The sequence below is a fragment of the Microtus oregoni genome, unplaced genomic scaffold, assembly GCF_018167655.1.
Source record: "Microtus oregoni isolate MIOR12 unplaced genomic scaffold, Mior012 000000F_ref0000247, whole genome shotgun sequence".
Classification (NCBI taxonomy): Eukaryota; Metazoa; Chordata; class Mammalia; order Rodentia; family Cricetidae; genus Microtus; species Microtus oregoni.
In genome coordinates, this window is record NW_024543059.1 from 83,222,574 (window position 1) to 83,247,718 (window position 25,145).

Here is a 25,145-nt window from a genome sequence, read left to right on the forward strand (position 1 = left end):
TGTGCTTGGTTGCCATAACACAGTGCTCAAAGTATGAATGATTGAGTTCTAGACCAAGGTGCTAACATACATGGAAGGCTGTCTTGTTGAGTTTGGATAGAGCCACCCTTACTTGTAGTATTAATGTTTTTACCCATTATGAGCATATTGAATATATCCACTTCTTTCTTTGTGTCAACAGAATATCTGACCAGAGAAACTTAAGGGGAGATAGGGTTTATTTTGGTTTACAGTTTAAAGGTACTTATTTATCATGGTGAGGTACTTAAATCAGTAAGAGCTTGAGGCAGCTGACAACATTGAATTCTTAGCCAGAAAGCAGAGAATGATGAATTCAGAATGGAGTTCAGCTTGCTTTATATAACCTTGTCTAGTCCAGGATGCAAGCCCATGTTGCTGTCCATAGTTACTGTGGGTCTTCCCATCTGAGTTCATCTTGATCAATGTTATGACCCTTTAATACACTTCATGTCTTGGGGACTCCCACCATAAAATTCTTTTTGTTACTACTTTATAACTTAATTTGCTACCTTTATGAGTCATAAAGTAAATAGTTGATATGTATGTTGTCTGTTATGTGGCCCCTGTGAAGTGGTCATTTGACTCCTAAAAAGGGTCACAACCTACAGGTTGAGAACCCCTGATCTAGATAATCCTTCAGAAGCTTGTCCCCTAGATATTATAGCTCCTGTCATATTTACTATTAGTATTAACTATTGTGTTGTTTACAAAGTGAAGAAACCTACTAAAAACAACCCCACTTCTAATATTAGGCAAGCTCTCTTCTTTGAATGACAACCTGACAGGTACATCAAGAAGCCCTGTGATGTCCTATTTTTACACTACTGTGTAGGCACAATTGTTTTGTCTTTATGTGTATCACAAATTGAAGGGAGAAAATAATGATTTTAATAAATTTTGGTGAATTTAAAGGTATAGGATATCCATAAAGGATATTTCGTGAGATCTGAACTTTTACAACATACGATTTAAAAAGCCTTTTTGTAGAAGGGACTTTTAAAAAATGATATGATAAAAATCTCAATGCTTTCTAAGTAGAGAGCATGTAATATTATCGTAGTTCAGGACCAGCTCGTACCATAAATTATTTCTCTGACCAAAGTGGAGGCGTGGGAAGAAGTACACAACTCACATGACTTTATCAGGAGGGGGTTTTTAGGGAATCCCTCAAGAAATCCTGAGTTCGCATCCTGAAAATTTCACCAGTTGTTTATTCTCCAGACAGCTTTTATACCCAAATGCAAACTGAGGGCGAAATTCATTAGCATTCTGTTTCCTAGGTAGCCAGGAGATTGACTGTGGCCATGTCCACACCTATCTATGCCCATTTTTGTCATGTCTTCCTACCCATGCCTGCTCTGTCATGGACTGAATTAATGCCTCTTTCCCATATGGACCTCCCAAATTTCAAAGAAGGAGCAGAGCAACATTAGCCCATCCTGGCCCTTTGTTTAGAATGACATCAGTTTGTCTAGAAACACTAGGTGACCACCTCCAGTGTGACAGTCTCAAACTGTGGCCTGAAATTTTGGCTGCCATACCATGTAGAAATATGGGCCTGTATAATATGGCCCTACATAATATAAGAAATACAGTCCGAGATGCCACTCCATAGTGGCTTGGATCGTGTCTTAACTACTTCACTGCTTCCCAGCACTGATACAGTAGTTGGTATTACATACCATCAATAAATATCTGCAAAGAAGCCAGAAAGTAAATAAGGCTCAGACTAGAAGTATAACTATGTTAAAAAGTAAGTTTAGATATTGTTCCTAGGTATTTGTACTAAGTATTAACAAGATCAGGTTCATAACCTGTGAAAGTCTTTTCCTGCTCTGTGTATACAATGGGTGGGTGGGGTGGATAGAAGAAGATTCAACAGAAAGGCAGATAAAGAATTGAGTTATCCAGATCTTTAAAAAAAAAAATGCTAGTGGCCAATGAGAAATAGAGGGAACATAAATTTGATAGGGAACTGAGAGGAATCATTGTAAAACCCTGCTGACCAGGAGATAGAGCACAGTAGGAAGTGAGCAGCAGAAGGGTGGGAGCATTAGCAGTGACCTAGCCCAGTTTTCATTAGTGTTATCGCAGAAGACCGGTTTGTAGAATTTCTTTTTTGTGAAAGAAGCTCTTTGCTACAGTACCTTGTCTAGTAGAAATTGAAAATGAAATTTAAGTTTTAACTACCAGTTCTTATGTAAAATTCATGATTTATTTTTAAATTGTAAGGAAATTCAAATTTTTCAAATTAGAAATATTACTTTCATATTTTAATAGATAGTCTTTATTTTCTAGCCATGAATCATCTTAATGGGCAGAAAATGTATGGAAAAATTATTCGTGTTACTCTCTCTAAACATCAGACTGTGCAGCTACCTCGAGAGGGACTTGATGATCAAGGGCTAACAAAAGATTTTGGTAATTCCCCACTGCACCGTTTTAAAAAACCTGGATCCAAAAACTTTCAAAACATTTTTCCTCCTTCTGCCACCCTCCACCTGTCTAATATCCCGTGAGTATTTCAACTGCTTACTGAGGATATTCATCTTGTTTAGCAAAGCATGATTCTTATTATTAGAGTCTATTAATTTTTGCTCTTTCTGCCTATCTTTTTTAGTCCTTCTGTAGCAGAAGAGGATCTGCGGACTCTGTTTGCTAACACCGGGGGCACTGTGAAAGCATTTAAGTTTTTTCAGTAAGCATGCTTCTTTGTCTTTAAATTCATGACTTGATAGAAATTAAGATTTTCTTCAAACATTTTTGTAGTCTTTGTTTAACCTCAGATGAGTAAAAATCAAATGTTTAAACTCTTATGAAGTATCTAATTTCATAATTTTGTTTCAGAAGAGATCACAAAATGGCTCTTCTTCAGATGGCAACAGTGGAGGAAGCTATTCAGGCTTTGATCGACCTTCATAATTATAACCTTGGTGAAAACCATCATCTGAGAGTGTCTTTCTCCAAGTCAACAATTTAAGGAAGGGAAGCTGAAGATTGTGGGCAAATCACATTGTTTGGTGTCATCACCTATTGACTGTTCAGAAAAGTGGGGACCAGAGTTTGTTTTTTTTTCATGCTGTTACCATTCCTTGGTTATAAAATGAAATGGCGTATGTAAAGGCAGAGTTACTAACTGCTGTGTTTCATCTGTTCTATAGGGAAGCCATTTTTCTTGTCTGTTTAAATTTTTAGTTTAAGTTTGCTTTTTTTTTCTTTTTTCTACTTAGTTGACATACGTGCCTTACAAAGGAAAACTAGTGTTGCTGTTGTGCATTTACTAGGAAAGAAGAATTGGTTGTTTAGGGCACATCGTTATATGGGAATTAAAATATGTTTAGGCAGGGGTGTGTCAAAAGGTTAAGTTTTTGTTTCTCCTGCTTGGAACTTATTTTGAATTATTGGCTTATCACATTTCTTTCTATTTACTCTAATAAGATACTTGATACTGAAAAAATAAAGCAGCATTTTTAGTTTCTACTATCTTAGGCTTTATTGCTTTTGAAAACATTGGCCTTTTGTATCTCACAAATCTGGTCTAGATTCAGTTATGAATGTAGGCATTAGTTAAAATTAACAAGATGCAGAGTATTAATTTCTTAAGACAGCAAGTGATTTCTGTAAGTTTGAGCCCTATGTGGAAAACGTTGTGGAACCTTAACCTTTTTGTACACACTCTTGTGGGACGTATCATATAAATGTCAGCACTAAGTAATGTCTTGTTTGTGGCTGAATATTTTTCGTAGATGTTTTTGAAGTTGACATGACTTATGTGCATTTAAATATATATTGCCATCCTTAGTTTGTAATTAAGATTTGGAAAATGGTTGTGGATTTCTGAGCATGTGCAGACTGGTCTAGCTAGTTCAGGAACTGGTGCATGTATTTTTCAAAGACAAAGAAAGTGTACTGCGAAAACTTGCAGGAAGATTAATTTTGTGGCAGTTTTCTAAAACTGACAACCAGGTGGGACCAAAGTTTATGTGCCTTTAGTCTTAATTTACCTTGCATTGTAATATTCAGTTTTAATAAATCTTCAAAATATTTTGTATTTAGGAATAGATCTGACTTTAATAAAAACATGGCTCAGAATCTACAGGTCAAATTTATTTGAACAGTTTGTCAATCTGAATTGTTGATTCTGTTAAATGACCAATACTTTTTGAAATTGATGTACTTAGTTTCAAGATTCATAGATTCTGTTATCTATGTAGACAGAATGGTCATGTATATTTTCTATTAGTTGAGTTTTTACATCCTTAGAAATGTAAAATTCAGTATAGTTTGAAAGCGGCACAATTAAAAATTAATTTTCTAACAAAGTTGGGAGGTTTGATGGTTGTTTAATTTCATTTTGTGTGTACTCTGCTTACCTCTGTAGCATGCTCAATAAACACTTCTGTAGCTCTGTATTCACCTTTCTGTCTTTCTCTGCTGCCTTTTCTCTCTCTTCTTTGTTTTCACTCCACTGTGCTTCTGAATTCATGTTTACTCTCTGCCAGGGTGGGAAAGGAGTAATAATATTACAATCCTATGGCTTTATACCATAAATAAATCTAGATGCTGTGAAAATGCACCAGCTGTTCCTTTTTTTAATGCAAAAGACGGTAACTGCTTTTTCAGGAGGACACATATTAAACATTTCCCACCCTGTTTATAATCTGCTTTAAAGACATAACTTCTATTGTAGCTCGTTAATTCTCTCTATCTCTTTTGTTGTTGTTGTTGTTTTCCTGTAGATTTATGCACTAATAGATCTTCTGGATTTGTCATGCTCTCTTGCTGCAGTTTCATCTTTCATCTTTGTGTCTGCTCAAGATTTCCTACTAATTTTAGACTACCTTCTGAGCTACAACAAAGGGCTCTGGTGTGACTGGAAAGAAAGGAGTGTGTCACCTGCCTTTAGTTGGGTGGGGGATACATACATTTACATTATTTGGGCAGACGGTATTTAAGTGCTGGCATAGCAGTGTTCACTCTTCCTACTGATGCTGTCGGGTGCTAGTTAAATTATTTCTTTGGTTACCTTTTATATACAAATATTGGGATTGACTCACTTGGGAGTTACACATGTATACCTCAAAGTCACACAATGTAGACATTAAGATGATTTTTTAAAATGAAGAGCATGTTTAAAAGTACTGTTCTAATGCAAGAGTTCACTCAGCCCCAAGAAATAAATAACAGTAAGTAAAAAATGATTCTGTTTTAGAGTTAAGAATTTGAGTGTTGCTTGGAAGCTGTGAGTGATCATTCATGTTTTTTCCTGAAGTGGTGTGGCAATACAGTGACATGGTATGGGAGATCACCCGTGCCTTAATTCTGTTATTTTACAACCAGTGTTTTCCTCAGTATTGCATGATGGTTCCAGGACTCGAAAGGGGTTTTTACCTCCATTCCAGTTGATGACCTTGAAGAATTTGCTGATCTCTTAAAGAGGATAACCCGAGACCAAGTTTTCCCACTCAAGGATATGATGACTAGTTTTTACCCTTTTTTAATAGTTCTGCTAACACAGTCTTATTTTTAAAGTATCAAGACACTGAAGTGGGAATTTTGATACTCTAGAATTCTTTAAGTTCAGTGCATTAGATTAAAATAGCCCACTTTGTCAAGAAAATTTTAAATAAAAGTACTATCAATTTTATATTATCACTGCCTCAACCTTCCCTTTTCCAGTAGCTAACGTTAAAATAATGTTAGGGATAACTGTTCTGTTAGAAGATTTACCTTGGGAATTTAGAAACAAATAACTTGACTTTTTAAATATGTAGTTGAGAAAAACTGTTTCTTTTCATATTAGATGAGATTTCATTTGAAAATGTGTTTCAAATCACCTCCTCAAGTAGGGGGTTCATATTGCTTACATTAAGTGTTGGAAACCTAGTTTTGTGTGTGAAAATAGCTAAAGACTTTTGCCAGGAAGATTGTAAAAAACATCTGTAAATTATTAAAAGTTATACTAATACTAACGGTATTGAAGATTTAAGGTTAGAGTAGAAAAGTATTAATTAACTTAATTAGTTCATGTAGATCTATTTGGACCACCAGGTATATAGTTTTCAAGAAAGGAGTAATTTTCCTAAGCCTGTAAGTAAAATTGAGTCTGTACATTTGTTGCTTCCTTCCAACGGTTTTTGTGAAGTTCAGGTAGGATATGTGCCGACATGCTATGCTTTTGGTCAATTCTTAAGTTTATTTTATAAGGTTACATCCTAGCACTCAGGAGGCTGAAACAAAGGATTGCTAGCCTGGGATAAGTGAGACACTGTCTCTAAAACAAACAAAAATATTAAAATTCCCAGCCTGCCAGGTTTGCCTGAAGTAAACCTGGTTACCATCAATCCACATCATCCCAGTGTCTTTCTTACTATTGTAAAGAAATGTTTGTTAATGTTTTAATCGTTTAAGTGTTACTTGTGTAAGGAAAGGGTATAGCATGCATTCACAGAATACATTTCACTGCCCAAGAAAAGGACTCTTTGGATATAGCTTCAGATTTCCATTTCTACTATTTGATAGTTGAGTAATAAAATATAGCTATTTCTCATTACAAGACTACCCAAAAAAAGGAGATTGTTTATAATCCTTTAAAATTTGCCATGAAACTTGAAGGTAATGCTAACATTACTTAATAAAGGTTTTTCAGTGTAAGATGGAAGAAACAGCGTATTTTTGTGAGTAACCCAGGAGATTTAACGGGAGCATCAGTCTTCATTTAGAAGATGAGAATATAGAATTGTTTGATGAAATTGAGCACATGTAGGATTCTATTTTAACTGAACACTCGTTTCTAGAAAGTCTGAAAAGAAATGAGAAAAATTATTAAACTGGTATTAGAATATTTATTGTCAGTCTTCATTACATAATCATTTCAGAATCTTGAATAGTTAACACTTAATCTGATTTTATTTCCCTTAAATTATCTTCTTAGTTTGGTTTTATAAGTAATATATATTTTATAGATTATCAATTACTCAGAGTGAAAACAAGTCTGTAAAGATGAAGAGAAAAAACAATGGATAGAAACCTGTCCACTCAGCTCTGTTGAACCTTGCAGACTGACTTGCCTGCTCTTTTATGTACCTCTTTTCTTAGTACCTACCTCATTTTGCCACTGAAGACAATCATTCCCATGAATTTAATATTTTATTTAATAGTTCTTTTTCAAGGAGTTTGTTCCATATTCTGTCATTGTGTATGAGCCTTTCCTTCTTAGTAAACAAAAGTACTGTAACAGCCAAGCTATTCGGTGTAATCTCTTTGTGCTTTACAGTAAGTTCATAATTGTGATGATTGCAATATTAAGACACTGATACTTTTCTAAGGAAGTTTTATTCTTTTCAGTGAATAATAGTTTTCTTGACTCTCAAGTGTTTCTGAAGATACATGTATATATCTGAAAATAAATAAGTGGTCATGACTAATGAAGAACTGCTATATTTAAAGTCTGCATATAAACTTAGCAATCAGCTGCACAAAGGTGTCTTGCAACCTCATTCCTTTAGGACACTGCTTTTTCTCTTTCTCCTTTTCTGTTTCAGCTTGTCCCCGTTATCTGGTATTAGTGTTGTATAGCATTTGTGTTCTTAAATCAAGAAAATTAGAATTTTTTATTAAAAGAAATTGAAAGAAATACAACAGCCTTATATAACCTTGGTTTTACTTCCCCCAGCCTTCCTCCATTTTAATGCATAGCCCAAGAACCTTTTTCAAGACTGTACTTCACAGTATTTTCTTCCTTGTTTCAGATGTCTCTCCTTTTATATCTAAACTCATTTAACTTGGCAGCCTTGCATTTCTCCCTTGCTACCTAACATAAAACCAAGGACAGACAGTTAGTACCTGTTATAAGGAACCTCTCACCAGCTGAGAGACAGCATGTGGGCAGGATTTCTGGACATAAAAACATAAGGCACACTGTAAAACAGGAGTGGATCTGGTTTTGTTTCTGGTTTTCTTCCCTCAGGATATTTTACATTTCATAGGAATTTTAAGTTAGAATAGACAATTCTGGTGAGACGAGAAGAATAAATAGCAAGCCACATATGTTAGTAATGACTTAATTGTAATGAAAATTCAGGTTCTGGGCTTTTAGTCCACATTTGACTTGCATTGTACCGATTAAAGGAAATGCAGAGTTGCTGTTAGTATTAATAAACAATATTTGAGTTGATAGGTCAGTATGATTGAAATCGTTGTGTATTTAATACTTATTTAAATCTGTATTTAATACTTAAGTGTTAGCATAGAAGGGAGGGAAATTTCCACTAGAACTGACTTAAATATTAGTGTAAATTAACTCTAGCCCTAGCTTGGTCAGTGTATTAAGAGGGAAGGCAGCCTTGGGTCTTTTTAATAATTAATCATTTTCTTTTCACTTTGCACCTTTTAAATGCCCCTTTCACTTTCCTTGGAAGCACAGATAGCTAAGGCCTTAGCTGGTGAGTACTGTGCCAGCAGGGGCCGCTCCCCCACACCTACAGTACAGCAGGTGTCTGTTCTGTCCTGCTTTGCCATTGCCTGTTAACCTTCCTCATTGCTGTGTCAGCCTGGTACTGCTTCAGCCGCCCATCCCTGCCCTCTTATTTTTCCATTTGTGTCACCATCCTCTTTGAAGTGAACTTTTTTCTTGCTTCTCTGGTTTATAATTTAAAACTGTAATCAATTAGATTATAAAAAGTTTCTAACAAGTGACAATACATTGTATATTTGTAATAAGGTGTTTTACTTGGTCTTGTTTGACTCAATAGTTTTCTTGTGTACAGACACACACACACAAGATGGCGATGGTTCACGCCTCCTGAAACTTTAAATTTCAAGGTGTTTTGTCCCTAATGTATTCAGTCTTCATGGAGAGAAGTTGGTCAAGTTGGCTAAAGAAGTCACAGTTCTATGAAGCCTCAAGTTTGTAACATCAGTAGAAGTTGCCTCAGGGAGAATACATAATACTGATGTGGTTTTAGCCCCTTTCTAAATCTGGAATGTTCTAATGTGAAAGTATACTTAATTATAGTGGCATCTTCTAAAGTATAAGCACTGATGACACTAAATGTTACTGCCACTGCAGGACCTTCATGAGCTTGTGTTTTCTTAATCTGCAACATAGAGATAACCACTGGTTGCCTGTGAAGGTTATGTAAAATAGTTACATTTCATTGTCAGTTTTATTTTTCCCATGTTATGGACTTTTGACATTCCATTTAGGAAGGAGGCCCTGCTCCACCTCCACTGATTTTTGGCTTATCTTAAATCTTCAAGAGATACTTGATGTATGTTCTCAATTGTCGGGAATACAAAGACAAAAAAAAGTCCCAGTATAATGAGTTTCTTAGGACATCTTGAAAATAAAAATGTTTGACCTATCTGGGAACAGCTTAAATAGATGTGAATTTCATGTTTGCTTATATGTGAGTCTTGAGATGCTATGAATGGACACAGGAAGCCACCCAATTGAACTAAGCTGGGTAGGAATATAAAGATGCCATGTATACTTTATCATGTGTGGGCAGCTTCTGAATTCTGCCTGGGTTAAGATGCACTCGTCTTTGGTGCTAACTTCTTATTTCAGGCAATCCTCCTTCCAACACTTCACATCAGGCTACAGCCCTCCTGTGCCCTCTCCATCAAATACATCCCTAGGCCTTTTCAGAATAGAGTGTCAATAGCAGTAAACTTTTGTTAGGCCACTTAACATGGAAAATTATGCTGGTGTTTAAGTCTTTGTGTCATTGAAGATTTTGAGTGTTTTATTGCAACCTTACCATTTTTCCTTATGTTGTATTTTTGCCTGTTGTGATAAGAAGCAGGGATACTGTTTTGTTTTGTTTTGTTTTAAAAGTGACCATTCAAGGTGTTGTGGCATATAGCAAAAAGCTGTTAAGTTGGATGTTGGAAAACAAGATTGAATGTTTCCAGTGTAGCTCAAACCAAACAGGTCAGCCACCCAAGCCCCTTCCTCATCAATGAGATGAAGCTGATGCTAATCTGTCTTTACTAGGTGAAGTTTTTAAAGGGAAGCCTTAGTAAATCCATTATAAATTATCAAGTGCTGTGGAAATAAAAGTTTAGTAATGTTTTTTGCACTAACTTTTAGATGATATTACAATTTTCTAAGTGAGCAGATTTTCATCAAAACACCTGCTATTTTCTTTCTATATTGTAGATGAATAACTTAATTACAAGAGCAGAAGAGGCAAAATTTAGCCTTAAGGATTGTATGTCATGTAATCCGGTGATATGTTTTCAAGTCAAATAGCCCCTTTTAAAAATCAGAATTTCTGCCACCACAAACGTCATAGTGTTTTGTTTCGGTGAGAGAGCGGGTACACACGTGCATGCACATGCCCAAACAGGTGTTCATGTTTGACTTCGTGTGGACCTGAGGCTATTGCCCTATACACTAGTTTGCTTATCTAGCTTGCTCTGGAAATTCCATCTCTGCATACCTTCTGCTGAGATCACAGGCATAATTGCCACGAATACCTGACTTCTGTACGGGTACTCTTCCTGTCTCCCATGTCATCATTTTAAAAATAGTAGAAATCCTTTGCTAACATGTTTTAGCCACTTGATGATTATCCCTTCAACATTACTACCTAGTAACATGTCTGCATAGACAACTGGTGGTGGATACACAGATACATTGTTGTCCTATAATGGGGCCTTCAGCCCAGTGTAAAGTAGTATAGCTTAGTAACAATTTGTGGAGAAAGAACTAGACTTTGCTGGCATATGCTCAGCTTTCAGAAATTAGGATTCTTGGAGTGAATTATCCAGGTTTTGGAAATGGGCACAAATGTAGATAGACTAATTAAGGAAAAAAATAAAACAAGATAGTGACATCTTTTAGAAACTAAACATTTATCCCAACAAAATTGGATAATTATTTAAACTAACATTCAAAGTATTCGAATTGTGGCATTTCCCAGCGGTGTTTTACCCAGTGGTTCTGCCGACTAGAATCCCCAGCCAGTCTGTCTTTATATCCCGGAAGTCATTTCGCCCCACTACCCTCACCCTCCCTCTATAGTTTCTCAGTTAGTCTCTTCTCTCGTGGTCTCTTGTAGTTTTTTAGACTTTTCCACACTCAGCACCTGCATATAGTACATTATATGCATAAATTGCAGACTTGAATCTGCATATTCAAGAATGGGTTTTGCTCGGTTTGGATCACCTGCTCAATAACGCTTTCCAGATCCATTCATAATTTCCTAATTTCCATTTTTATAAAAGATGTAATATGTGGTGGGAGTGGGGGTGTGTGAAAGATTGCAGGTTCCTCCTGAGAGCAGAAAACCGTATGGGCTCCTTGGACCTGAAGTTAATTAGTTGAAACTGAAACCAAACTACACAAGAACTGTGCATGTAATTTGCCACTGAACCATTCCTGGTTCACATAGTTTTATTGTCTTTACAGCAAAGTGCCATTGTGTATCTGTGCCACATTTCCTTTTCTATCGTAGACTGATGGAAGTTTGGGCTGCTTCCATGTTCTTACTATGATAAAGACCAAAAAAGTGAACAGAAATAGTTTTACATGAGACAAAATGAAGAGAGACGAAATGGTCAGGTTATGGGCACTACTGAAATGCTTGCTGTTCTAAGACCAGTGGTCATACTAGAGATTTTAACATTTGCCTCTGAGCACGTGTGCTGTTCATCTAGTTCAAGTTTTTGACTTGGCTTTCGTCTTTTATATTTTATTTTAATTTTTTGAAGCAGAGTGTGTGTAGCCCAAACTGGTCTTGAACTTAACCCTGATTATGTAGCTGAGGATGACCTATGTACAAGCCAGGGAGTGTTTGCTTTGTTCATAGACAAAGAGTCTTGATAATTGGCTCAAACTCAGTAGTGTTCTGCCTCTGTCACTTGAGTGGCACAATTAGAGATATGCCTTAGGATTTCTATTGCTGAGATAAAACCCCATCACCAAAAGTGGGAGGAAAGTGGTTATTTCGGTCCACATGTCCCAGTCTGGCCCATCATGAAGAGAAGGAACTCAAGACCTGGAGGAAGAAACAGAAGCAGAAACCATGGAGAAATACTTAGAGGCTTCTCAGTACCACATCAAACATCAATCAAGAAAATGCGCCACAGATTTGCCTACCAGCCAATCTTACAAAGGTGTTTTCTCAGTTGAGATTCTTTCCTTTCTAGTGACTAGCCTGTACCAGGTTGACATATATATATATATATATATATATATATATATATATATATATATGTAGCCAGCACAAGATAAGAGCCACCAAACCTGACCTCAACTTTAAAAAAAAAAAAATTGATGTTGTCTTGGGGGGAGTAGATGCATGAATTATTTATTATTTAATTATTTGAGACAAATGAAAAACAAGACACTAGAGAGTATCACATAATGTGTTGATATTTCTGAAAGGTACCAGATGAGCCTTTTTCTTGTGGGCCTACTCTATCCAACAATCAACTCCTCGTGCATTAGGGTCTAGAGTTACAGTGACTCCTTATCTGTCCCCAAAGAATAAAACTTTTTTTTTTCAGGAGCTTATAGCAGCTGTTGACAACTTGTAGAAATTACAGTATCTGTATTAGATACTAAACTTTTACTTGCTATGATGAAGACACAAAATCAATTTGGTGTCTGTCCAGGGATCTATGCTTTGATAGATTTTCACTACAAAAGAACAAACCCCTTTAGGTTGTATATTCAACCCAGTACTGAAAGTAAAGCATTTGATTGGTTCCTTGAGTAAAAGATGAACTCCCTCGATCTTAGCCTTGGTTCTCTACTGTGTCATCTCTGCCATTATTTAATACTGTTGTCTGCTAGCTCTCCTTGAAGGAAAGAATTCCAGAACAAGAAGTCTGCAGTTCACCATGTCTAAGATCAATTGTAGTCAGTATTACACATAAGTACAAAGCCAGAGCCCCCTGCATAATGTGGGGAGGGGCCCAGATAGAGCACTGTCTGGATTTATATGCTTTTTTTGTTGTTATTTTGAGGCAGGGTGTCTCTCTACCTCTGACTGTCCTGGAACTTGGCTTTGTCGACCAGGCTGGCCTTGAATTCACAGAGATCCATCCACCTAACTCTACCTCTGGCGTGCTGGTATTAAGGAATGCAACACCACCACCTGGCCTTATATACTTCTTTGATTTTTCAAGATAGGGTTTCTGTGTGTAACAGCCCTGGCTATCCTGAAACTGATATGACTGTATGATGCACAGTCAACTAGGGACCTTTGAAACTGAGGGAAGCAAGCCCATGGAGCATAACTGTTGTCCATATCACCGGCCCACAGGACAGCTGGAAGGGAGCCTAATTAGTTTACCCTGTGGGTCATCTGTGGCCCTCAGAGGTGTAGGGAAGGAAGTTGGCTCACTGGCTGAGAAGAGTCCAGCGAGCTACCACAGGGGGAAAAGGCTCGGTAATCTGGAAGGTTTGGTTGGACAAGAGCCCAGGAGTAAAATGCTCAGAGGTCAATCTGATTGGACTTAGGTAGGACCCCTCTTCCTAGACCTCTACCTATTTAGGAATTAACTATCTCCCTCCTCCCCTCAATACTGACATTTCTTCTGTCCTTTGTATATAAATCCTGTACATTTTATTCATGGGTAGGTATACAGTATACATATGGATTATACAACCAGTATATAACTGAATATTTTTGAGTAAAAGTCAGACTTTTTCTCAGCTGTCTCCTATCTGTGTTACAGAATCAAACAGGAAAAATATCAATATTCCCTTTTTAATAAAGCTACAGGAAATAACATGTTGAAGCAGTGACAACAGGAAAAATACTTGATGTCCAGTAGGTATGGATTGATCTATCTGTTCTGTGACATGTTTAATGGGAGAAATAGATAACGTACTTTTATTATCATAGGCTGCCCTCTATCTGCATTAGCTCACTTGAAACCTGTGACAAGTGTGAGGGACATCTTGGGGCAGAATGAGGCTCAGTAAACAGCAAATGGCAAAGCCTGGCTATGTTTTTAACAAGATTTCTCCCATCACCCTAACCCAGACCTTTAATGGTAATACTTTGTCATGTTTATAGAAATACCTTTTGACACCTTTTTGAAAACCTAGTTTTATTTCAGGGTTTACCTGATGCTCTGGTGTTCAGAGTCAGGCAATAGGACAAATAACTGTGCCAGGCTTGCTTCCTAGTGGATCTGAGTTTCAATTACTGTTGAACCTACAAGTTGGGTAAATACATCAAAAGTGCAACCTTGCTGTCTAGTAGGGATGTGCTGTGTGCACAAACTAATCACGGTCCACTTCAGACTAGTTGCTATCTCTGTGTGCATTTTTTTTTCTTTTGAGTTCCATTTTTTTCTCTCCAAAGCTTGCTTTCTCTAGCTTACCAACTGTAGCCTTTCCAAAATCATCTCTGATGTCTAACCACACACTTTTCTCTTCATAATATTTATTTGATCGTCTCCTTCATTCAAAATAGACCTTTTATTGCACATGTCTAATTGCCAGGAATGCATCTGCATTCAGATGTATCCTTGTGGTACTCTTCATTGTAGCCTCTCTAGGACAGCATTAGCTCTACCGTCTGTTCACTGACTAAGAATCCCAAAGGATTCAGGATCTGTTTTTTGTTTTGTTTTTCTTACCAAGCTCTCTAGATGTCTGATGAAAACTAATGTTCAAGTTACATTGGCCTAAACACCAGGCCATTACCCCAGCATCCATAGCTATGCAGCCTGCCAGACCTGCTCACTTGCTGTGTTCTGATTTTTAAGGACTTCAGGGGAGGCCTCCATTCATTCCGAGTTTCTTAATGCCCTAGTTGCCATTTTCATAGGAACCTACCCTTAAAAAAACTATATAAAGTAATGTTTTATTAGAATTCTGAGATGACAGCAAATTTGTACAAATGTAGTAACTATGAGGAAAGAGTATTGAAAACCTTGCTACAGAGTCATGGCTTTTATTTTTTGTCTTTAATTTTCCTTTACATATTCTGGTAAAAATTGAGGAAATTCCATTAAGTCTTGCTGTTCAGAGTAAGAAAATAACCACTCGTGTCAGCTAAACAGCACAGATGGACTAATTCCATCCCGACTGCTTCCCAAACCAATTCTTTGACTTCCAAAAGTTCTGTCACCTACTCACCCCTGTGTTGACGGAAATTTTTCTCACAATTACCTCAATGATATTTTTAATTCCACATTCTATAATTCATACATTCTTTTTAACTTTTTTAACAAAATATGGTATAAAATATAAACTATCACATCACACCAAAGTTGGACAAGGGAAACCAACAGGAGGAAAAAAATCTTAAGAGGAGGCAAGAATTAGAGACCCACTTGTTCACACACTCAAGAGTCCCATAAAAGTACTAAGCTGGAAAAAAAAAAAAAGTACTAAGCTGGAGCTGGAGAGGTGGCTCAGTGATTAAGAGCACTGACTGCTCTTCTAGAGATCCTGAGTTCAATTCCCAGCAACCACACAGTGTCTCACACCCATCTGTAATGAGATCTGGTTCCCTCTTCTGGCCTGCAGGTATACATGCAGGCAGAACACTGTATATATAATAATTAAGTCTTTAAAAAAATACTAAGCTGAAAGCTATCGTATATATGCAGGAAACCTGTTGCCGACCTGTGTAAGCCCTGTGCTTGCTATTTCAGTCTCTGTGAGTTCATATGAGCTTTGCTTAGTTGATTTAGAGGCCCTTTTTCTGGTGTCCTCCATGCCCTCTGGCTCCCATGCTCTCCATTTCCTCTTCTGAGGGTTTCCCTGAGATCTCATTTAGAGTTGTGTGTTCCAATGTGTAATATCTGGCTGTAGGTCTCTGTTTTGGGGGGAATCTATTCTTAGTACTAACTTCCATGAGTATGCATCAGACTTCTGTTTACCCTTGAACCTCAGCTTATTAATACTAGATATTATTTAGGAATTCCTGTGTACTAACTGGACACAGAATACTTGTAGTGTTTCCCAAGTCTAGGTAAAGCTGCAGTTTTACCTTCAGAAGAACCTGCCCTCATTTGCAGTATTGTGACCCTTAAAACTTGCAAGTCAGCTAGCTCATTCTTAGACTGCTGTTCACAGGGCTAGCTCACGGCCTTAACATCACTTTACTCTTATTGCTGTATGCCATTGTGCTTCTGTGAGCCAACTCTCTACTGCCATTTTCTCCATGGTTCTGTAGCTCCCTTGCTCCATAAACAGATCCCTGAATGACCGTAGTGTGCTCTACTGGCTTTCCCACCCCAGTAATACTACCACCCAGGAGTTCTCATTTCACATGCATTCTAAAGGTGAGCCCCCTTTTCTCTTCATGGATTCCATAAAAGTCTACTTTTGGAAAAACAGAACAACAAAACCAAAACAATGGCTACAGTGAAGTATTTACTAAATCTGGCCACATCCTAACCATGCCCCCTTTTCTACCATTATCATTTCATCAACCTTGTTAATTCCTTTGTATGCACTGAAGCCATTTGCACCGTTTTTTTTTTCCTAGCCAACTCTTGCCATCCCATTAACTTCTTTCATCTTTTTGATTTGTAAACAATCGATTTTAGCCTTGGAGTTTCTTGTTCTCCTTAACTCAGAGGATTCAGATCCCCACTACAGTTTTCCTCTCTTCTCATGATAGTGTAAGTAAGATCATGTATTTCCAAAACTGCTTTACTTCTAGAAACATGAATTTCATCTTGTCATTTTCCCCTCTCCACTGAATCTCCAGAACGTAAAGGTTATTTGACCCATGGAAGTTGTTTTCTACGTACTGCATCCATGAATTGAAACATACAGTATCTCAATTCTAGTAGATCTGCCTTTTGAAAATAGTTTATTTTCCTGGCCCTACGTAATCTGGAGCCAAAAAAGCCACTTAACCCACACTCAATAAAATCTTCACTTCTGTTGCCCTATGTAGCATATTTCCAACTTTACCTCTAGTAGATGCTTTGACATCACAGAAGCGAGCGCCTGTCATTCTGCCTGGAATGCTCCCTTGTTTCCAGCTGTCTCATTTGCACTTTTCTCCAGAATTGAATTGTGAAGTTGTTTCCTTTTTTTTCTTTTTCCCCATCCTTGGTGGCCCACCACCCTGCTATCCAATAGATACATGGAGACATACAGAGACTTATTCTTACTTACGAATGCCCGGCCTTAACTTGGTTGGTTTCTAGCTAGTTTTTCTAACTTAAATTAACCCATTTTTCTTTTTTGCCTCTGGGCTTTTTAACCTTTCTTTATATGTCTTTCTTCCCTTCTTGCTCTGTGGCTGGTTATGTGGTTGGGCAGTTGGCCCCTGGCATCCTCTTCTCCTTTTCTTCCCCCTTGCTCTTCACTCTTCTTCAAGCCTAGATTTCCTTTCCTATTTATTCACTCTACCCAGCAGCCTCGCCTGTTCCTCTCTCCTGCCTAGCTATTGGCCTTTCTGCTCTTTATAGGTGTTTTAGGCAGACAAAGTAACACAGCTTTACAGAGTTAAACAAATGCAACATAAGAGAATGTAGCACATCTTTGCATCATTAAGCAAAATTCTACAGCATAAATAAATACAACATATTTAAAACTAATATTCCGCAGCAGAATTGTATCATGGCATGCATCAATAAACAGAAATTGTAAAGATAATAATAATAATGAATTAAATAAAAGTATTCCATAGCAAAGTTGAACAAAGTTAAAAAAAATCCATATTGCACATGGTCACAACACATACACACATTGATGCATGCACTATATGCGTGTGTATGAGTTATTAGAACAGACAAGAAGATAACTCATAAGAGGAAGTGATATTAACTTTTGAAGAGTCACAAGACATTTACCAGGAGGTGAAGACAGCCAGGAGAATGCCATCTTGGGTACAGTGAAAGATTCTTGAAGTAAGCAGTTGAATCTAACAGGTGAAACATGGCAGAGGAAAGACTGCAAAAGTGGGTCATCTCATCTATATGCAGACGGAAGAGTTTGCCTTCCCTATAGATAGGAATAGCAGATATTTAGACAGGGGTTCTGTATGGTCACATTTCCAAAAGTTATAAGAAAGATGACTGATGGAGATGAGGATGGATTTCAGTGACTTAATTGACTGAAAAATGGAGAAGTTTATGGACCATTGCAAAGCAAAGATGATGCTATAAGCTACAGCAATGTCGTTTTGAGGAAAATATCACAGATGAGCTGGGGATGGACTGAGAAGATGTGAAGAGGAAAGAGTTGGCCAGAGGGTTAAGCTGCTATCTGTGTTAGGAAAAGTAGTTCTTGCTGTATGGTACAAAAGAGGAGAGGATGACTACATGTTAGTTTGAGGACTTTTGTTAGAACATCTCCTTTAGAAAAGTATACATGAATCACAGAAAGGAGGCAGGAGCAGAGTCCAATACCTGCAGGGTCTTTGGACTCCACCATAGGAATAATCACTTTAATAGAATGGAGAAGACTGCTATAGAAAGGAATAGATGGTGGCATATTTATCTGATTACTTTATTATCAATGCTTTCTGCTGAAATTAGATTGAGTTCACCGAGGGCAGATGAGCTCAACCATACAGCCTATCCCACTAAAAATTGAACATCACAGAATGATACTTCCCAATGAAAGGTATCTGGTTAAGCAATATGCTCTTTTGTGTTGTCTTGTTCTTTGCTTCTGCACCCTGCTCAATTCAACACAGGGTAATTTAGAAAGTAGTTTCTGGTGAAGTGTACAGTGTAAAGAAATAACCACCCTAGGAAAGGACTTGGGTACTCTATAGACTCACTACGTAACTGTCGACAACTTTTCAAGAACATGGAAAAGTTTTTGTTGCTGTTGTTTGGCAAAATGATGTTGACATTATATCTTAACTTGTAGTTTAACTTTGAAGTTTAAGTTTGATGCTAATCTGGAAAACTACAACATACAAATCAGTTTGAGTACTGAGTGCCTTTTATCACATATATGAAAATATATATCGGCCGTTACTGTTTATTCTGTGACAAAAATTGTGGAGATACTATTAGCAAATAGGCTGAATCTAAATTTATAGACACATTAAATTTTTTGCTTTTTTCTTTATATTTTCCTCTATTTTGGTTAGATGAGTGTTCTCCCTTGCTCTCATTCTCTTTTTCTCTCTCCACACTCACACTCTCCTTGTTCCATTAAGACCCGAGTTAAATAAGCAATTTCCCGAGATGTCCTTGTCAAGCGACATTATGGAAATTATTTGAATATCATTGCTAAGCCAGGTGAGCCATTTAAAAATGTAAATAGCTTGCAATACCATGAATCCAGCTGATGAAGAACAACCTTAATGCTGATTGATTTATTAGAATCTTTTCCTGATTAGTAATTGCTTCAAAATCTCTTTTCTGTGGTTCAGTTTCTCATTCTAGTGTCAGCTCTTAATATATAACTGTGTAACTATCAAGTCTGCAATAAGCCTTTTGCAGTGTTAGTTCTCCCTGCATTTCCAGCCAGTGGTCAAGGTCAGAAACTGTCCCTTCTAGCTATTGACTGCACACCCTTAGTGCCCGCCTGGTCATATTAATGATATGATTTATAAATATGTAAGAACCCTACACTGGTCCTCCTCAGCACTGTTTTTTTTCCAGACTTGTCTACTTTTAAAGCGAAAGAACATTCAGGTTATGAATGAACTTTTGGATTTTCACTTGTTCCTCAAAATTACTCTAAAAGAGAAAAAAAAGTATAATCATGACCTTGAGACATTTGAACTTGAGCCTCGCTGAAAAGTCACAAACTTGATTATGATTTTATGCAGCAGTGTCTTAGAGTTGCCTTAGTTCTGTAATGAAGCTGCCAGGAGTTTTCATTTATTCTCAAGTTAAATCTTAAGAAAGCTATCTCATCACAGAAAATCAGCCAGAGCTAAAATACTGCTTTGACTCTGGAGTTCAAATTTATTTGTAGAACTCCTGAGAAATGCCTATCAGTCAATCACAGGTATTTTATTGCCTATCATATTTATTTTTAATATAAATTTCAATTTAGCATTCTCTGATGGTAAGTACTCTGTGTATTGCTACTTTATCATGGGTGCATCGCCCTTCATTTAACTATAGGTATGTTGGGAAGTTTGCCAAAGTCTTCATGTCATTGACTTTGGTGGTATTGTGAGAGCTGGACTGAGTGAAATACATGTTCATTTTAAATTCTATGATTATGACAAATTCTCTGTGTTCTAGTTAAAAGAAATAAAAGACAGAGTGCACACCATTACTTGGGCTGGCAATATGGCTAAGCAGATAAAGGCATTTGCCACTAACCTGGTGACCTTAGTGTTAGCTCAATGACCTCCACAGATACACATCCAAATAAATAAATAAATAAATAAATAATATAGCTTTTAAAAAGTTGTGGTGAGTAGTTCACATGCCTTATAATCCCAGGGCTTAGGAGCCCGAGGCAAGATGAATGGCAGGTTTGAGTCCAGCCTGGCATACATAAAGACCCTATCTCAAAGACAAACAACTGCAGTACATGGGTGGCAACTGGAGTGAGTGAGAGAGAGAGAGAGAGAGAGAGAGAGAGAGAGAGAGAGAGACTAGACTATAAGAATGTCTGACAGTTTGGAATGAAGATTGTTGTGAAGTTGTTTTGATGGTTGTGATGATCATAAAAGTCAAAATAAACCTAAGGCACATCTACATTTATTATATCCCTGAAAATGAGGACAAATCATTTACTATCATAAAAGCAAGTTCATACCTCTTTTATTTGTTCACCAGTACCCAAATACTTAATATACTAGCACTGTTTTTTCCAAAAATATTCTCCTATGAAAAACGTAAATCTTGGAGCTAAAGAGATGGTTCCCGGGCTAAGGACATGTGTTCTTGCAGAGGACATAGTTTCAGCTCCCAACACAATTACAGGGCAGTTGACACCCACCTGCAGCTCCAGTTCCAGAGGTATCAATGGCATACATATGTGCATATATACGTGCATGCATACGTGCATGCATACGTGCATACATGCGTGCATACATACGTGCATACATACGCTGCTCACTCATGCTCTTCTTGTGGTTTTCTATTGGTGTGATAAACATCATGACAGAATGCAACTAGTAGAGGAAATGGTTAGTTTATTCAGTCCTACAGCATATACTCTATCATGAAGAGAAGTCAGGGCAGGAACCTGGAGGCAGAAGCTGATACAGAACCTATGGAGGGGTGCTTTTATGGACTTCCTCTCCATATCTTGCTCAGTCTGCTTTCTTAAATCACCCAGGACTTCCTTCACAGGAGTAGCACCACCCACAGTAAGATGGACCCTTCCATTTTAATAATTCATTATTCAAGAAAATGCCCTACAAACTTGCCCACAGGGCAATCTGGTAGAAGCATTTTCTCTATTGAGGTTCTTCTCCCTACACAATTCTAGTTTATCTCAAGTTGACAAAAAACCAGCCAGGATATTGTTTACTGCTCTAGAGGTGGTGGGACCTGGGTGGCAGAATGGAACTCATAAATGAGGTAGGTAGACTGAAGTCTTAAACAATAGTCAACTTTATTCAGAGATTAGACAATTTGTACTCGCATGGGTAAGAGGAGGCAAATGAGTACAGTGCACAGTCAGAGGGGCAAGCCCACATAGTGGACAAACCACACACGGCAAAAGCATGTTTTTCCATAGAGGCACATAAATGAATAACAGCAGCCAATTTTAATGAATAATCTAAAGTAAACTCTATCTGCTTATCTGCTTTAGTTTGGAGGGGCACAGAAGCATAATCCAAAAATAATTCCCTGTTTTTGAAGAAACTGAAGTCATTAGTCACCCATAAGCACTCAGAAATCTCCTCACATGCCATTCTTGAATCATGTTCTAACAGGACGCAAATTCTCAAATTTTATTAAAACGAATTAAAAGCAACAGTTATATAAATGATGGGCCAGTATTTATTACTTTACAGTGCTTATTATTAATGCAAGTAAGGCAATGTTTCAAAGATCATAAAACTATGATCTACAAATAAAATATCATTTCTCTTTGTGTGTTTATCTAAATGTTAACTAATTTGGGCAGCTGGGATATCTATGTGTTTCATAAGTTCTATGCCCTTTTTTATGAAATATAGGCCAATTCAATTCTTTTTATGTTTGGATAGTCAGGAATTTGTGAGGGGTAAATAGGCCACTTGTTAGAAGCCATATACTGCTAGAATTTACAAGAACCATACTATTTATGAGGTTAGTGGATGACTGACAAGCTAGAAGGAGCCTAGCAAAGACCTTAGTGTAAGATCTGAACTAGAAACCACTACAAGAAAATACAGGGAAAAGCCTATAAGAAGATAAAAGTATGGATAGGGGCTTCAGGACTCCAGTCTAGGACAAGTAATAAATAATAATAATAATAATGTAATTAAAAATGACACCGCAGGAAATGGAAAAGCTTCTGCATAGCAAAGGTAGCAATAGAGTGAAGAGACAGCTCACAGAATGGAAGAAAAGTTTTTGCAAAACTATTCATCTGATGGTATTAATATCCAGAATTTACAAAAAGCTCCTGATCAGTAGATGAGGAAATGAATTGAACTGTCAGTTCCCTAAGTGAGAAGTAGAAATGGCCAATAAATATACAGGGAAATGTTCACTATCCTTAACGAAGGAAATGCAAATCAAAACTACCTCGAGATTCCATCTCACCTCAACCAGAATGGCCATCCTCCAGAAAGCAAACAACAGGTGGTTAGTATACAAAAGACAAAGGAGCAGCATAGGCAAGTAATGCTTGTGCGAATGTCAGTGTAGCCTCTAAAAAATAATCAATGTGTAATTTTCTCAAAACCCAAGAATAGAACTCTATAATCTAGGGATAATGCTTCTGGCTGAAAACCCAAAGAATCAACACATGCAACAGAGATATCTGGATATCTGTATTTATTGCTGCACTAGTCACAAGAACAAAGTTATGAAATGAGTCTAGATGTCTAACAAGTGAATATGTAAAATATGCTTGCACACATGTGCTCAGAGGCATATAATGAAATTTTATTGAATCATTTAATAGAATGCAATTAGATCATTTTCAAGAAAATGAAAGGATCTGGAGATCATCATGTTAGGCAAGTAAGACTCAGGAAGACAAATACTGCATGCACGCATCCTTTCGTACAGAATTCTCTCTCTCTCTCTCTCTCTCTCTCTCTCTCCCTCTCTCTCTCTCATAATGTGTGTGTGTGTGTGCGCGTGTGTGCATGTAGAGCATAAAACATTATTTAAGATAAAAAGAGGGAGGGATCAATATAAGGGGAAAGGGTGACAAGATAGAATAATGGTAGTGGTGCATATGATCAAAGTGTATGATATATTTGTGTGAAAATAAAATATATAATCTCTTGGTTTTAATGTCATCTTTGATTGCAAAGAATGGCCCCTATAGCCTCATGTATTTGAATCAGATAATGTCACTATTTGAAAAGATTATAAGGATTAGGTATTATAAGGAGGTATGGTCTTGTTGGGGTTTCAAAAGTGCATGTCAGGCCCAATCTCCCTCTTAGCCTGCAGATCTGGATATAACTATCAACTATTTTATCACCACCATACTTGCTATTCCTGTTGCCATGCTGTCTGCCATTGTGATCATGAACTAAGCCTCTGAAACTGTAAAAAAAAAAAAAGCCCCCAATTAAATTTTAAAAGAGTTTCTGTGGTCATGGTGTCTCTTCACAGTAATAGAATAGTGACCAAGACATGTCAAAATGAAACCTATTATTTTATAACATTAATGTATGCAAATAACAAAAGATTTCTGGACCATTGAGATGGCTCCTCAGGTAAGGATACTTGCTACCAAGCTGACATCTGAGTTTGATCTATGGAGTCCATATGGTGGAAGGAGAGAACTGTATCCTGGAAGTTGTCCTCATACATCCATACTTATGATGTGTATGCTTTTGTGTACACATAAAACATATACAAATTAGCAACAATTTTAAAAAGTTAACATATTTGTAGTACATTTATTTCCCAGCTAATTTTATTAAATATTTCTTTTTGTTCCCCAAACAAGAGAGAGTTCAAAATACTTAGTTGAAGTTTTAAGTATTAAAATAAAAATAAAATACTTGTTTGTAATGTGGTGAAGCCCACTTGTACAACCTAGAACCTGATAACATCAGATTATACATATATTTAGTTCAATTATATCTTTTAATCTGGAAAATTTGTATTCTAGCATAAATTTTTTTTACAATTAAAACAATATATAAAAGAACACATTAAAAACTCTTAGATTGTGATCCAGTCTTGGCTCTGATTAATTTAAATCTGACCTTAAATAAATCATTTATCCATTTAGTAGATACTTTTTCTCATAAATAGATTTAATTTGATTAATGATTGCAATTTCAGAGAAACTGAAGTATCTTTCCATCTAGAAAAAATACATTTCCACCTATCCATTTTCATAAGTCATGGTGCCATTTTGAAAGTACTGAGGAAGGATACTCCCCACTGCAAAGTGATTGGAGACTTGATCTCTAGGAAGACAAATCATTAAACAAATTTAGTACAGGGAGCAAAACAGTCATGGTAGCTGGAACAAACATGGATCTAGATTATAAGAACTGGATCCCTAGACTAGCTCTGACTTAGTACTAACTCCCTTATTGTGGCAATCCTTTCAGGTCTCTGTGGGACTGATGTTTGCAGTCTGCTGAGGAGCCATAATCATATCGGGAAACTGCAGGAGGAACGTGCCATCCGTTGGCCTTGTCTCCGTTCTTGGTTCAGAGTTGAGGATAATATAATGGTATGATAGTAGAAGGAAGAAAACGGATGCATCTTCCACATCTGCACTTCACTTTCTCTCGCCAGTTTTCGTTTTGGTTGTGTCTCCCTGGGAACCTTTCAAATAAGGATTTGTGGAACAGGTAGTATGCCTTAACTGATAAAAGGGAAGAAGGCTACTGTGATCCCAGGCAGGTTGTCATGAATGGAGTTTTAAAAATGCTGTGGAAGCTGACGATCTGGAGGTTGATTTTTTTTTTTTAAGGCCATGTGCTCACCTCCCTTGAAATGTCTTGGCCTACTGCAGCTATTCCCAGCCATGTTTGCGTCTCATCGCTCTAGTTAAACCCCTTATAAACTAAGGGACTGGCTTCACAGTTTGTCCTTCCTCTTTCACAGAGCTGCAAGGGATT

At 37.1% G+C, this 25,145-nt stretch overlaps 1 protein-coding gene across 4 annotated transcripts in view; it reads left to right on the forward strand.

Moving 5' to 3' along the window:
- Ptbp2 (polypyrimidine tract binding protein 2) overlaps nt 1–5,200 on the forward strand; it is a 61,908-nt gene extending 56,708 nt beyond the window's left edge. Inside the window, exons 12-14 of one of the 4 annotated variants that reach the window (XM_041649569.1) lie at nt 2,320–2,536; nt 2,642–2,719; nt 2,869–5,200. In XM_041649569.1, coding sequence (XP_041505503.1) covers nt 2,320–2,536; nt 2,642–2,719; nt 2,869–3,001 — 428 coding nt within the window. In that variant the 3' untranslated portion in view covers nt 3,002–5,200. The remainder of the gene's footprint in view (nt 1–2,319; nt 2,537–2,641; nt 2,720–2,868) is intronic. The other 3 variants (XM_041649577.1, XM_041649585.1, XM_041649593.1) reach the window with 3 other exon arrangements.
- The last annotated feature ends 19,945 nt before the right edge of the window (nt 5,201–25,145 follow it).